Genomic DNA, 14,093 nt, shown 5'->3' with positions numbered 1-14,093 from the left:
ATTAATGCTTAGACAATTTACACTGCACACGTCTGCGGTGCAGTGTGGCTCTGATACGGCCACTGAAGCTGACTGCGGCCACTCTAGTCAATGCTTGTGCTTATTCCAGCCGTGCCACGCACGTTTCTGAAGCGGCTCTCTGTGCTGCTTCTGTAAAGATACACGCATACGCCTCCTCTGAATAAATATAGCCAAAATCTGTCAAAATCCGTTGCCATGACTTATCGTGAGAGGCAAAAGGTTACGTTTCAGTCGCATAACATTGGTTAATGGAAACGCCGTAATTTAGCAATACTTTTTTTATCGACTTTTACCAAATATCGCCAAAGTTTTGCGCAAATCTGTAATGGAAACGCGCCTACTTTACCTATAATTAAATACCGCGCTATTGACGAGCAAACCGCAGAGGACCACAACAACCGCGATATTTGCTGTTTTCTTTTTTCGTAAAGTTATTCCCTTCTCGTTTTACACTTCGTGCATGTGTACTGAATATTAAACAAGTTAGTAATGATAACATAATGTGTACCATGCTGATTTTTACAGAGGCTCCGTAGATTTGCACTTAAGCCTAAACAGACAGCGAATGAGAGAGAGATCGACTGAGCATGTGCTGACCTTGACCTGTCCTCCAGGCCGAGTCATATATATTTGTGAAAAGAGGTTGTCACGTCCAAGCAAAGCGAAATCTCTGTCTTAGCATCGACGCATAGCTGGTCAGCTGAGCCTTTAAAAGTGGTGCTCAAAGTTAAAATGATTTCATCAGCGTGTTTCATTACATCTCTCTTTGAATGAATCAGCGTTTTTGAACGTGTAGTTGAATGAACGGTTTAAAGACTCACTCAAAGACAGTCCCAACAATGTAACTGCACTGACTGACAGCCCGTCTAGAACGCGCAGGTGGAAATATCAACAGAAAAAGTCTCTTGTCCAGTCAGATTCGAGGATCAGCACTAACTGTTTTATATATATATATTATTGTTATATATTCTATTGTTCTATTGTTAGCCTAACGATTTTATCATCAGGTTTATGTTCGGTTATGTGGACCGTTATTTTGTCATTCTCTTCTGTTTACTTCACTTTCCGTTTCAACGCGATTTAATTTCGGTTTCATTGGTTTCTGAATATGACCTCCTTACATCGTAACACATACAGATTATATATATATAGCCTATACAGTGGGTACGGAAAGTATTCACTGTATATATATATATATATATATATATATATATATATAGGCTATATGGCGATAATACCGCATATCGCACTATTGAGGGAAGGTTGCTCACCTGTAAACTGTTGGTGTATTTGGTGGGGTGAATGGGGGGATGGGCCTGATCAGATTTGTTTCCATTTCGAGGTGTGGGCCCACCGCTTTCCAAAATGCGCTGTGCAAAATTTCCCCATTCATTGTCTTGTGTCTGTTGCTCAACCAGCATGGTTAGGTTCAGGTTCTGTGGAAACATGTTGGTCTCAGTACGAGGATAACTGATGAACCTAGAAGGAAACAGACAGGCTGATTTGTGAAAGGACACAACAGACATGCTTTAGGCCACAGACTAGTGTTGTCACGGTACCAAAATTTCAGTATTCGGTACCAATACCAGTGAAAATCCACGGTTCTCGGTACCAATTTCGGTACCAAAGCAAAACACAAAAACATGCTAATTAAAAAATTTGACTATACTTTAATTTAATCCAAACTGTGTACATATTTAATTTTAAAGGGCTTTTAAAACCTTCTAGAGTTATTCAGCCAAGAATAACAACTAAGTTAGCTAAAAAAAAAAAAAGCCCAGAACTGCTTTTCTGACTGATGTGACACAAACAATGTTAACCATTTGTACATTCTCGAACCGGGTTGACCGGGTACTCGGTATCACCGGTACTTAAAAAATCCTGGTACCGTAACGTTTTCATTTTTTTAGTACCGACTTGGTACCGAAGTACCGGGTCTTTTGACAACACTACCACAGACATGTGGATGAAATAACCTTTAACATACCCTTGAGTGTACAGCTTTTCTGCGATTTTCATGGTTTCTTTGGCACTTATCCTCAGTTTTCTTGAAGCCAGTTTTTCAAGTTCCTGAAGAAAGAAATTGAAACGTATTAACAAATATATTACATTATTTCTCATTGATTCAGTTGCTGATCACACTTAACTCATTCAGCAGCACTAGTACTCATTTTTGGGTCTTAATGGGTGTAAGTCACTTAAAATAAATTTACAAGCTATACTAACTTTAGTAGCTAATGACCATTGTGTACACAAAACTGTCAAATTTGTCTATATTTACCATCTTGCGTGTAGTTGTATAGCATACACTATATGACAAAAAGTACACTACCATTCAAAAGTTTGGGGTCAGTAAGAATAAATTAGGTATAAATTACAGTTCAAAATTGATTAAAATAGAAACAGTTATTTTAAATACTAACATTTCACAATAATACTGCTTTTACTGTATTTTTGGCCAAATAAATGCAGCCTGGGCAAGCATAAGAGATTTCTTTCAAGAACTTTCAAAAGATCTTACTGAACTCACATTTTTGAATGGTAGTGTATGGGTGTGATGTCTGAGTGTCCACATACATACTTCCGTCCATATTTCCAAATGTTTTAATGTATAAAATCTGTCAAGCTCTAAATTACTTACCACAGTGTCGAGAGGTAAAGGTCGCCATTTGCTTTTTGGTTTACTTGTTACAGATATCACTTTCGCCATCGGATCCTAAGAAAAGATTAAAACCAAACACAGAAAACTTACGATGACTTAATAATGAACTACAAAGCTTACATATGTTTTTAAAAACGTTTTTAACAAGTCAAGTAGAAGCACACACCTCCATGCACATCTGATACAGCACAAGGCATGCTGTGTGACTGAAAAGACGATGTCTTTTCCAGCTGAATTCAACCGATTCCTCTTCATTAGGCTCATGGACAACTATCAAACAGAAATTTCACATACAGACAATAAAGCACATGTGACGACACTGCAAAGCACTTCTTGTATTTAGTTCAAAAATATTAAATGTGAAGTGTGTAAAAACAACAAAAACAAAAAAACAGAGTACCTTTGATTTTAAAGAAAGTTTCAGGGACGAAGGCTTGAATGGCTTTAAACCGCTCTACCACAAAGCCAAGGGTCGGGAACTGACAACTGCCATAACTGATGAGCTGATCTGAGAGAGATTCTGGGAATATCTTCTGCAAGCGCAATGTCTGGAACCTGGTAAATGATGCCCCTGAAGGAACACAGTGTACATACGCTAAACACTGTCTAAAATGCAGTAGTTTGTGTTTATGTTCTCTTCTATTTGGAACTGCCTACCGATGCGGAGATCCAGCTCCTGTCTCACATCCACCGCATCACTGACGTTGATATCCGGCTCAGTAAGGGTCTCACAGGCTCTCCTTATGGAGTTCGGGGTGATCTCAGAGAACCGTGCACGGAAGACCTGAATGTTTGGCTTCACTTAATTAAAAGATATCCCATGGGTGTTAGAGATATATAGCACCAGTACAGTGAATAACTAGAACCACGATGCACTAAACTTACCTGCTTTGCAAACATCAATGATCTCAAAGCCGATATTTTCTCCTTCTCTGTCACAATCAGTCCAAATGACCAGAGCTTGACATTGTCTCACCTCTCTCTCCAAAGCCCTCTGGATAATGTAAATACATACATTAAAATATAAAATACAAGCTCATATTCTAAACACAAATCTAAGTGAACGCATGAAAATGAATACTTTGATGGGTATAAATTTCTCAGGGCAGTACTTTTCCACTTCAGCATCAAACAACAGGACTGGATTACAACTATGCCTGTGAAACAGACCACATGACAAAGTTTAACTGAATATTTAAACTGTATTATCAAAGAGATATGAAGAAATATAACTTTTTACCATTTCTGAAAGGGAGCTTTGAATTCGAGACTCAAGAGATGTCCTGACACAGATGTCATGCTTACAGTGGCATTCTGTGAACAAATAAACACTATGATCAAATACAGACTTATTTGTAATTATTAATATAAATAATTAATGTAATAATTAAATAAAAAATTACTTACTTGACCAAAGAGGTGGTATTCGTACTCATATATTTTGTTGTAAACAGAGTAGCCTTCTCTCTGTCAAGAAAAAAAAAAAAAAGATTCATTGCCAGTGATGATCATTACATACAAATAAAAACAACATTTGATAGACATAAAGACAACAACTCATTTAATAACTATAAGGTCTGACATTATAGATCAAAGTAACTGTGCAACAGTCAGCACTCACTCTTCTCGATCTCCCGTTTGACATGAGCTCTGCTATGCCCTTAGCTGCATCGTTTTTCTCAGCAACACAAAGCACTTTCTTAATCTGTGTGCGCCGTATCATGCTTACAGATTGTTGTCTATAAAATCGACTGCCAATTGTCACTCGTAGTGCTCTAAACAAAACGTTCATAACTGTGATCTAGCGGCGCATGATCACTGTACACTCCGAACATTACATCAAAATAACAGCTTGTTGAATAGCATAAAACAATGACAACCTATAAGTTAACTGAGATAAAACATATCAGCGTAAACAGAAAGAAATCTCTGTAAAAGTTTTTAATAAAGTGTAAACACAGCAGATGAATCAACTCTCTGTAAACAACTTCGAACTCCGGCGCGCACAAGGCATGCTGTGTGACTGAAAAGACGATGTCTTTTCCAGCTGAATTCAACCGATTCCTCTTCATTAGGCTCATGGACAACTATCAAACAGAAATTTCACATACAGACAATAAAGCACATGTGACGACACTGCAAAGCACTTCTTGTATTTAGTTCAAAAATATTAAATGTGAAGTGTGTAAAAACAACAAAAACAAAAAAACAGAGTACCTTTGATTTTAAAGAAAGTTTCAGGGACGAAGGCTTGAATGGCTTTAAACCGCTCTACCACAAAGCCAAGGGTCGGGAACTGACAACTGCCATAACTGATGAGCTGATCAGAGAGAGATTCTGGGAATATCTTCTGCAAGCGCAATGTCTGGAACCTGGTAAATGATGCCCCTGAAGGAACACAGTGTACATACGCTAAACACTGTCTAAAATGCAGTAGTTTGTGTTTATGTTCTCTTCTATTTGGAACTGCCTACCGATGCGGAGATCCAGCTCCTGTCTCACATCCACCGCATCACTGACGTTGATATCCGGCTCAGTAAGGGTCTCACAGGCTCTCCTTATGGAGTTCGGGGTGATCTCAGAGAACCGTGCACGGAAGACCTGAATGTTTGGCTTCACTTAATTAAAAGATATCCCATGGGTGTTAGAGATATATAGCACCAGTACAGTGAATAACTAGAACCACGATGCACTAAACTTACCTGCTTTGCAAACATCAATGATCTCAAAGCCGATATTTTCTCCTTCTCTGTCACAATCAGTCCAAATGACCAGAGCTTGACATTGTCTCACCTCTCTCTCCAAAGCCCTCTGGATAATGTAAATACATACATTAAAATATAAAATACAAGCTCATATTCTAAACACAAATCTAAGTGAACGCATGAAAATGAATACTTTGATGGGTATAAATTTCTCAGGGCAGTACTTTTCCACTTCAGCATCAAACAACAGGACTGGATTACAACTATGCCTGTGAAACAGACCACATGACAAAGTTTAACTGAATATTTAAACTGTATTATCAAAGAGATATGAAGAAATATAACTTTTTACCATTTCTGAAAGGGAGCTTTGAATTCGAGACTCAAGAGATGTCCTGACACAGATGTCATGCTTACAGTGGCATTCTGTGAACAAATAAACACTATGATCAAATACAGACTTATTTGTAATTATTAATATAAATAATTAATGTAATAATTAAATAAAAAATTACTTACTTGACCAAAGAGGTGGTATTCGTACTCATATATTTTGTTGTAAACAGAGTAGCCTTCTCTCTGTCAAGAAAAAAAAAAAAAAGATTCATTGCCAGTGATGATCATTACATACAAATAAAAACAACATTTGATAGACATAAAGACAACAACTCATTTAATAACTATAAGGTCTGACATTATAGATCAAAGTAACTGTGCAACAGTCAGCACTCACTCTTCTCGATCTCCCGTTTGACATGAGCTCTGCTATGCCCTTAGCTGCATCGTTTTTCTCAGCAACACAAAGCACTTTCTTAATCTGTGTGCGCCGTATCATGCTTACAGATTGTTGTCTATAAAATCGACTGCCAATTGTCACTCGTAGTGCTCTAAACAAAACGTTCATAACTGTGATCTAGCGGCGCATGATCACTGTACACTCCGAACATTACATCAAAATAACAGCTTGTTGAATAGCATAAAACAATGACAACAACTGAGATAACTGAGATAAAACATATCAGCGTAAACAGAAAGAAATCTCTGTAAAAGTTTTTAATAAACAGCAGATGAATCAGATGAATCAACTCTCTGTAAACAACTTCGAACTCCGGCGCCTTCTTCTTCTTCTTCTTCCGTTTTTTGGCGTGTTACATCCTGTGTGCATATCGCCACCTACTTGTGCTGTTATGCAGTCATGGTTTATTTATAATCAATTTCTTCCTTGTTTTTGCTTTTCCTATTCCTATTTCCTATTACACACGTATATACACAAATAACTCCGGCGCCTGACGAGAATTGTCGTAAAAATACCGTAAAACAATCTGGTTAGAATTGTGTTGTGTATTTTCCCAACGAAATGTAATTAACTTAAAACAAATAATAATTAGTTAAAACAGTGAATCTGCATATATGTATAATAACGAGTCTTGTCATACATTACGCATAATATAATTTCTCCCCTTGAACAACCAGACAACGCATCATAACAAATGCAAGAGACTGTGTCTCAAAACCTAGTTAGATGCCTACGTAGGTAGCATATTTGGGCAGCATACGAGCTTTCCGAGTCCGCTCACTAAGTGTGCCCAAACTGCTGTCTAGCTAGTCAGCTCTCTAGGTTTTGAAACGCAGCTGCTTCCTCATCAGGATAGTCACATGGGAAGGTTACGATCGTTTAAATATGGCTGCTGTTAAGAGAATGTCAGTTTATTGAGCAGCTGGAGTACATTGTAACAGCGGTGTCTTCGTTTAGATTTGTTATATAGATGCCGGATTATAAATAGGTTTATGTAAGCGGCGACGATTGATAGATGTATGAGATTTATGGCAGGCGACATCAAAGGTCTGCCAGAGCATCGTCTTCAAGCTCATCTATATCAGATCGTGATCTGGCTCAGTGGACTAACCAGCCGTGCTGCAAAGACAGAGAGTCCTCCTCAGTGCACAGTGTATTTATGATTTGTGATTTCAAAATGATGTCTTTGTAAAATATTATGTTTTCATCGATTTAGATACTGAGCATGGAAGGGTGTCTCTGCTGATGTCTCTCTATATACTCCGAGAACATGATTGGCTCACCAGATGTGGTGGCTTTGACCAAAGAAGATGACTTTGGGGACTCTTTCACAGATCCATGCTCACTTCCAGAGGAGTTTTCTGTGCCTTTGTTTGCTCATGCTGCCAATGCAAATCCCTGGACGAAGACATCCTATGCGAAATTCTCAAAAGATTTCATACTCGTCTCTGAATTTTCAGAACAGGTCGGTCCACAGCCTTTACTCACCATTCCCAATGATCCCAAAGTGTGTGGGACATTTGACCTTAACTACTTCTCACTTCGCATCATGTCTGTGGACTACCAGGCGTCCTTTGTTGGGCATCCTCCTGGCAGTAACTACCCAAAGCTCAATTTTGTGGCGGATTCAAAAGTTGTCCTGGGTGATTCCAAGGAAGGGGCGTTCGCTTATGTCCATCATCTGACGCTGTACGACTTGGAGGCTCGTGGATTTGTGCGCCCCTTTTGCTTGGCCTACATTTCCGCAGACGAAAGGAAGATCATGCATCAGTTTCAAGAACTGTCATCCGAGTTTTCCAAGGCTTCCGAATTTTTAAAATCAGGCAACAGGAAAGCTTTTGCAAATGAACTGGAAAAGAAACTGAAAGACCTGGAGTACACCAGATCGGTGCTGCACAAAGAAACTGAGCTTCAGAAAATGAACAATGGCTGTTATTCCACACAAGCTATTGAGAAGGCGAATGAATTAGCAAATGTGGAGAAGTCCATCTATGAACACAAAGATCTGCTGAGGCAAATAACGTCTTATCCTTCCAGGAAAAAAGATGTTGATTTTGTCCAACACGAGATGGAGAAACCGGCTGACACGAGTGTAATAGACGATACACTAAATAGTAATCATTCTGACGTTGCAGATAAGACCGTGGAAACTGAAAGCGAGAGTAGAAAGTCCTCTTACACGCCTCAGCTCATAAAGGCCAAATCTGCAAAATGCTTTGATAAACGCTTGAAAACGATGGAAGAGCTCTGCGATGCCAGCTTTTTCCACCAAACTCTAGAGCAACTAAACATAATTGAGAAGTCATTCCGAGGAGATCTATGCCTTATTTACACTAGCCAGATCGACAGGGCTCTTCTGAGCAAACAGAGCGTTACTAGTTTCCTCTTCGAAGCTGAACGCGACTGGGAGTACGGAGGAACCTCAACGAACTTCAGTATTTCTTCCAACAATCCAACTGTCCCCATTCTGAACATATCTGGCGAGCCGCTGAGTCTCGACTCGTACACCACCTGCATAGATGTAGATCACATTAAGCCAGGTGTGGAGTCTATGGAAGGGCCTCCCGAGTCCAGTACATCTGACATTACGCAGGAAACCTCAGAGGCCGCCGACACGGAGACCAAAGGAAGTTTTAGTAGCGACAAGAGCATTGAGGCTTTTGGAGGTGTTAGTCCTTCCAGTCTACAGGCAAATTACTTTGATGGTCTAGAACGAAAGAGCAAGGTATCCATTGCATCACCATCTGAAAACACATCCTGCTCTGTTGCTGTCCCACAAATGACGTCTGACGGGAATCTAGTCCCGATGGATGCAGCCTGCTGTATTGGACAGGACGGTTTCATTTTTGAGGAACCTTTACCTGAGCTCGCTCAGGAGTGCTGTGGTGACACAGTGGTGAACCAAGAACCTCTGTCTCTTCTTCAGGGAGACCCTGCCTTACAGGTGGACTACACTTTAGAAGAGTCAGCCCTCGCAGAAAGCCCAAACATGGGACTGACTTTTTCTGAGCTAAACACTGAGGAGGTGGCAAAAATTAATATCGAAGATGTCTCCGATAGTACGAGCTTCATGAGCGCCTCCACCAGTTCTGACCAAGCGGTGTCTCCGTTCACCTACGGCAGTGCGTTGACACTAAAGCAGAAGAAGAAAGCTGGTCACAGTGCTCTTCGATTCATCAGGCAATATCCGTTTGCTCAGCAAGCCATTTTCTGCCTTCTGAGTGGCCGAACGCTCGTTATTTTAGGGGTGGACGAGGGCACGGTGAGGAAGCTAGTCAATGCTTTGTTCATTTTCGTTCCCAATCTCGGCAAGTACGGTGAAACCGTCCAACCGTGGCTTTCATCGCCATTTCAGCTTACCGACCTGCAGAGATGGAAACTTATTGGATTGCAGAGGTATGTGGCCGACCTGTAGTCAATCAATAACTCAGTATCATAGTTTCAAAAGCAGCCATTTTTTTTGCTTGCAATGCTTTAAATCAGTGGCCAAAAGTGCAGTGTTTGTTCATTATTTTTGGTATTTAATCTTTTTTTTTTTTCTCCCCCAGAGCTGCCTCCCCGGCTGGATCCAGCATTCTCCACTCTTTGAATCGATACAGCCGTTACATAAGCATTTTGGACTGTGACAACAAGACCCTTCGGTGTCCGCCATACAAAGGAACACTAGTAAGCCATTTGGCAGACCACAGGACTCAGATCAAACGTGGCAGTACCTACTTCCTCCATGTTCAGGGCATGTTGACTCAGCTTACAGCCAAGGCCTTCCTATATACATTCTGCCATCACATTCACCTTCCCATGGACATCAACGACCAGGGCTCGGTAACGTCGCGCAGGACTAATTTCTTGTTGCAGCTCGGCTACACTGTGGAAGAGAGTAAAATCGTCCACTACCTGAGTGAGCTCATCAAGCAGCATTACATTCAGGGGTCCTCGAAGGGGGGCAACCAGTCTTTTTGTTTTAATTACACCACCAGCTATTTGTACAAAATCTGAATGTGTCCACTATCTGTTCCACATTAACCCCGATAAAATCAGACCAAATGTATTGAATGTAATCCCCTTTGTTTTTGTTCATGGCATTCCAGGAAGCAGCAGGTTAAACGTCTGGTGTTATAAAATGTGGTCTTGACTATTTGTTTAGTGTAGAGGTTGCATACTTAAATCTATTGCCAAACCGTCTTCAGTAAAATGGAGAAAATGGTTCCTCTTGCGGTCAGAAGACCTTACAAAAAGCTATGAAATAAAATAAAGACTCAGCAAAATTTTACTGTCGTTCAAGCACAAGTAGTTGTTTTGAAAGAAGCCGTATGAAACGGCTTATTTAAATCTGTGTAGTCACATGCTTGTTTTCATTGACAGCTACAGCTACATGGGAACAGCACCAGGAGAGTCTCTAATCACCATTTAATTAATCTGGTCCTGGTATCCCATTTAATAATTAATGCTTTTTTGTCTTCACAAGACAAAACTGTTGCTGCATGAAAATCACAAGCATAATTTAATGGAACTAACTTGCGTGGCAACAGAGCAGTATTTTATAATACACATTCTGCTCAATACGCAGCCTTTATAAAATGCATTAGCATTATATGTATTTCAGTTAGCAGATAATTTGATGTTAATTCATGGATTGGTCAGTAATAAGCTTTTTGATACTTGCTTTCTGAGCTTAAGAAATAATTAATACACTAAACTGATTAATAACATAGGGAAAACATGCAAGTTTGCAGATTTATCCTTTTTTCTGCCCTCTCCAGTGGACATAAAATCTGAGGGGAAAACGGAATATTTTTAATAATACAAAAATGAACAAAGGTTAAAGGCATGGTTAAACAAAAATGGAGCCAACTGCCCTTCGGGTTTTAACGTAATTGTGTGATAAGTTGAACGAATGTACTGTATGTAAGTTGTCACATTGTGGAGAACTGTTATACAACTTTTCTGCATGTTTGAAGAACACAAAAATGTAATGACTGCAAAATATGGTGCCAATTTATAGACACTTCCATTGTATCTCATGTGTTGTGCTGTTCAGCCTTTCTAGATATATTTAAAATGGATAGAAATTGTTGTCTTAAGTTGTGTGCAAGCAACGTCAGCATGAGTAACTGTGTGGATGAAGTGGCACTTCATTCTAATGGCTGTTGCAGTGATGTGAAATGAACGATAATGGTGGTTGTTGCCGAAATCCATTGTCTGTAATTGTTATTCCCACTACTGCATGATAGCAGTTGTAGTCCAAAATTACAGATCTTGACTGCCACCGCTGTTTCATCGCAAGTGTGTCTTAATATCAAGTTGTTTTGGCTACCCAGTAATTATTGGCCTTTGTAACGATTTGTCAGACAGATTTTTTTTTTAGCATTTAATTGTAGTCTGTTGAATGTAAATTGAGAATAAGCCATACCATTATACGCACATTAACTGCTAAGGTTATTTCTTTTTGCTGTTTCTGAACACATCTTGTTTGCTGTAACTGTCTAAATCATGCATTTCTGTTGCTACTTTATGCAAATCTATTTGAAGATAGTATTGTGAGCTTGTAAGGGTAAGGGGAGGTATATTCTTCATGCTAAAATATTTATGGATGTTAAGTCGAGTAAATTTTGAGGGTCATCTGTGTGCTTTGAGTTGCTGCCCACTGTGAAATTTCTCTGCCTTCAATTTCATTAAATGATTTCTGATTTAGCTCTGTTTTGCATCATTATTAAATGGCATCATACCTACCCTATAACACAGTCTGTGTCTTTAGCAAAAACCTACTTTCCTTTATTATATAGTAAAAGGCACACGATTGGTCTCATTCTGAATTTGTAATGACTTACACATCAGCTTATTAGAGTAAATAGTAACAGGGAGATGTAAATTTTACACTTAATCAGCAAGAAAAAGGTCTAGTCACATGTTCACATTTACAATATTTCAGGCTTTATTTGCACTGCATGTACAAATTCATTGTGCCAGTTGGTTATTCTCTGTTGATCCGTTTTAAGTGTACAGTAAAACTTTTCATAGATTACTTTGGCTTATTCTGCAATGGGTATAACCACAGAAGTGAGAGAAAACGTGACTAGAACACACTAGAGAAACTAATTAAATGTATAGTCAAAAACAGATAATTTGGTGATTTATATGAAAGGGAAGTCATCACATTGAGGTGCATGATGATTGCAGTGGACTGCTGAGTGGTATTCAAGCCTTTGTGCCCATTAAATCGATAGAAATCTTAGCAAATAGTCAGAAAGACAGTAATTATAACTCTGGCAGCCCAGGCATTGGGAACTTTCCAGCAAAGTCTTCGACTTCCTTTCGAGTTTCATTTATTTTCAGTTGGTACTTCTCATTTTGAGCCAGTTCATCCTTAAACTCCTTCAAAGTTGCTTTAGGATTCATGTTTCTTTGGATCTCCAATGTCAACTCAATGCCTGCGGGCAGATACACATATTGACAATTATAATATCAAGAACAATACTCTTTAATGTTACATTATTGCATAAAGCTCACCCTGGTGAATGAACTCGGCAACTTTACGGAAATCCTCCTCCAACAGTCCTCGAGACGTAAGAGCAGGAGACCCTAAACGAAGGCCACTGGGGCGCAAGGCACTTTTATCACCTTTATTACAAATTTTGGAAAAAGAATCAGTGGAATAACTGGTTCGATTGTTGTTGTAAAACATATAAAGATGTCTAACATGATGCTATTTTTTCCAATGCACCTGGGCAGGTGTTCTTGTTGCAGGCAATGGCACAAGCCTCCAGTACTTTCTCTGCTCTGCCTCCATCAGTTCCATTTGAACGCAGATCAACCAAGATGAGATGATTATCTGAGCCACCTACATATAAACACAAAAGATAAAGTGAACACAGCTGCGACTGTATCCAGTCTCTGTCACTCTCAGCCAACGGTTTCATTTACGTATAATTTATTAAATCCTTACTAAATCTTTAAAGAACTCACCTGTAACAACTTTGTAGCCCTTTTCCATTAGGCTGGCTGCTAAAGCCCTGCAATTCGCTAGAACTTGCAATTGATAGGTCTTGAACTCTGAAGTCAGAGCCTGCTTTAAAGCAACAGCAACCCCTGCGCATCACATCAAACAAATAAAATAAAGCACATAACTAAGAATACTGATAATTAGCTGTCATAAAAAGTAAAAAAATGTTTAGGTGATAACATTAATAAACAACGTAAATAATTAATTATATAATTAATAAATATTTACTATTTAATTTAAATAAACAAGGCATATTGGGTAGAAAAAAAATGCAATCAGGAATATTAACAATCGATTGTCATACAATTGAATTTGTCTTTTTTTAAATTAAAAACACTAATAAATGTAAATAATTTATAAAATTATTAATACATATTAATACTTATGGTTTCATTTAAATAAAGCACATATGGTATGTGCTTTATGTCCATTTTCATAAATATTAATAATCATTTGTCAAGTTTTTTTTTTATTAGTAAATTTAGTAAAGTGATAATATTAATAAACACTTATTGAAATCATGTAATTTATAATTAATAAATATTTGCCGTTTAATTTTAATAAGACTTACAAAAATATTACATTTAGACTATGTATAGTATCAAATTAATTTGTTTAATTAAAGCGGTTTCATTGTTAAATTAATGTTTACATGCATATATTCCATTAAAACAATCTGAAGATTGTAAAATATTTAAAACATTACTTTTGTCTTTGAATTTAAGTCAAGTAATAACTCTCAGGGTAAATTCAGTATATATATATATATATATATATATATATATACTATACAGCGGGTAAAATAAGTATTGAACACGTCACCATTTTTCTCAGTAAATATATTTCTAAAGGTGCTGTTGACATGAAATTTTCACCAGATGTCGGTAACAATCCAAGTAATCCATACAT

General features: G+C 38.3%; 4 protein-coding genes across 4 annotated transcripts in view; 1 reads left to right on the top strand and 3 right to left on the bottom strand.

Annotated features, from left to right (window-relative positions):
• The window catches only part of LOC107737704 (DNA topoisomerase 3-alpha-like), an 11,745-nt gene extending 7,065 nt beyond the window's left edge, over positions 1-4,680 (bottom strand). The window contains exons 1-11 of the mRNA XM_016549296.1: positions 4,305-4,680; positions 4,091-4,150; positions 3,924-3,997; positions 3,765-3,840; positions 3,569-3,677; positions 3,341-3,484; positions 3,084-3,254; positions 2,850-2,953; positions 2,663-2,737; positions 2,009-2,091; positions 1,293-1,500 (exon numbers count right to left, since the gene is read on the bottom strand). Coding sequence (XP_016404782.1) covers positions 1,293-1,500; positions 2,009-2,091; positions 2,663-2,737; positions 2,850-2,953; positions 3,084-3,254; positions 3,341-3,484; positions 3,569-3,677; positions 3,765-3,840; positions 3,924-3,997; positions 4,091-4,150; positions 4,305-4,475 — 1,275 coding nt within the window. The 5' untranslated portion in view covers positions 4,476-4,680. The remainder of the gene's footprint in view (positions 1-1,292; positions 1,501-2,008; positions 2,092-2,662; positions 2,738-2,849; positions 2,954-3,083; positions 3,255-3,340; positions 3,485-3,568; positions 3,678-3,764; positions 3,841-3,923; positions 3,998-4,090; positions 4,151-4,304) is intronic.
• LOC107737959 (DNA topoisomerase 3-alpha-like) lies at positions 4,564-6,368 on the bottom strand. Its single transcript, XM_016549615.1, has 9 exons — positions 6,122-6,368; positions 5,908-5,967; positions 5,741-5,814; positions 5,582-5,657; positions 5,386-5,494; positions 5,158-5,301; positions 4,901-5,071; positions 4,672-4,770; positions 4,564-4,574 (listed from the first exon to the last, which is right to left on the bottom strand). The coding sequence occupies exons 1-9, from the start codon at positions 6,290-6,292 to the stop codon at positions 4,564-4,566; spliced, it is 915 nt and encodes a 304-aa protein (XP_016405101.1). The 5' UTR covers positions 6,293-6,368.
• Positions 6,369-7,049: 681 nt separating this feature from the next.
• smcr8a (Smith-Magenis syndrome chromosome region, candidate 8a) lies at positions 7,050-11,861 on the top strand. Its single transcript, XM_016549307.1, has 2 exons — positions 7,050-9,580; positions 9,733-11,861. Exons 1-2 carry the CDS (start codon positions 7,455-7,457, stop codon positions 10,178-10,180), a joined length of 2,574 nt encoding a protein of 857 aa, XP_016404793.1. The 5' UTR covers positions 7,050-7,454; the 3' UTR covers positions 10,181-11,861.
• A 232-nt stretch (positions 11,862-12,093) lies between these two features.
• Positions 12,094-14,093, bottom strand: part of shmt1 (serine hydroxymethyltransferase 1 (soluble)) — a 7,132-nt gene continuing 5,132 nt past the window's right edge. The window contains exons 9-12 of the mRNA XM_016549318.1: positions 13,148-13,270; positions 12,906-13,022; positions 12,692-12,802; positions 12,094-12,612 (exon numbers count right to left, since the gene is read on the bottom strand). Coding sequence (XP_016404804.1) covers positions 12,440-12,612; positions 12,692-12,802; positions 12,906-13,022; positions 13,148-13,270 — 524 coding nt within the window. The 3' untranslated portion in view covers positions 12,094-12,439. The remainder of the gene's footprint in view (positions 12,613-12,691; positions 12,803-12,905; positions 13,023-13,147; positions 13,271-14,093) is intronic.

This window comes from Sinocyclocheilus rhinocerous, unplaced genomic scaffold (assembly GCF_001515625.1).
Source record: "Sinocyclocheilus rhinocerous isolate Xijiao unplaced genomic scaffold, SAMN03320098_v1.1 scaffold461, whole genome shotgun sequence".
NCBI classification, from domain to species: Eukaryota; Metazoa; Chordata; class Actinopteri; order Cypriniformes; family Cyprinidae; genus Sinocyclocheilus; species Sinocyclocheilus rhinocerous.
The sequence above is the reverse complement of the archived record's forward strand: the minus strand, read 5'-3'. Positions and strand labels throughout refer to the sequence as shown.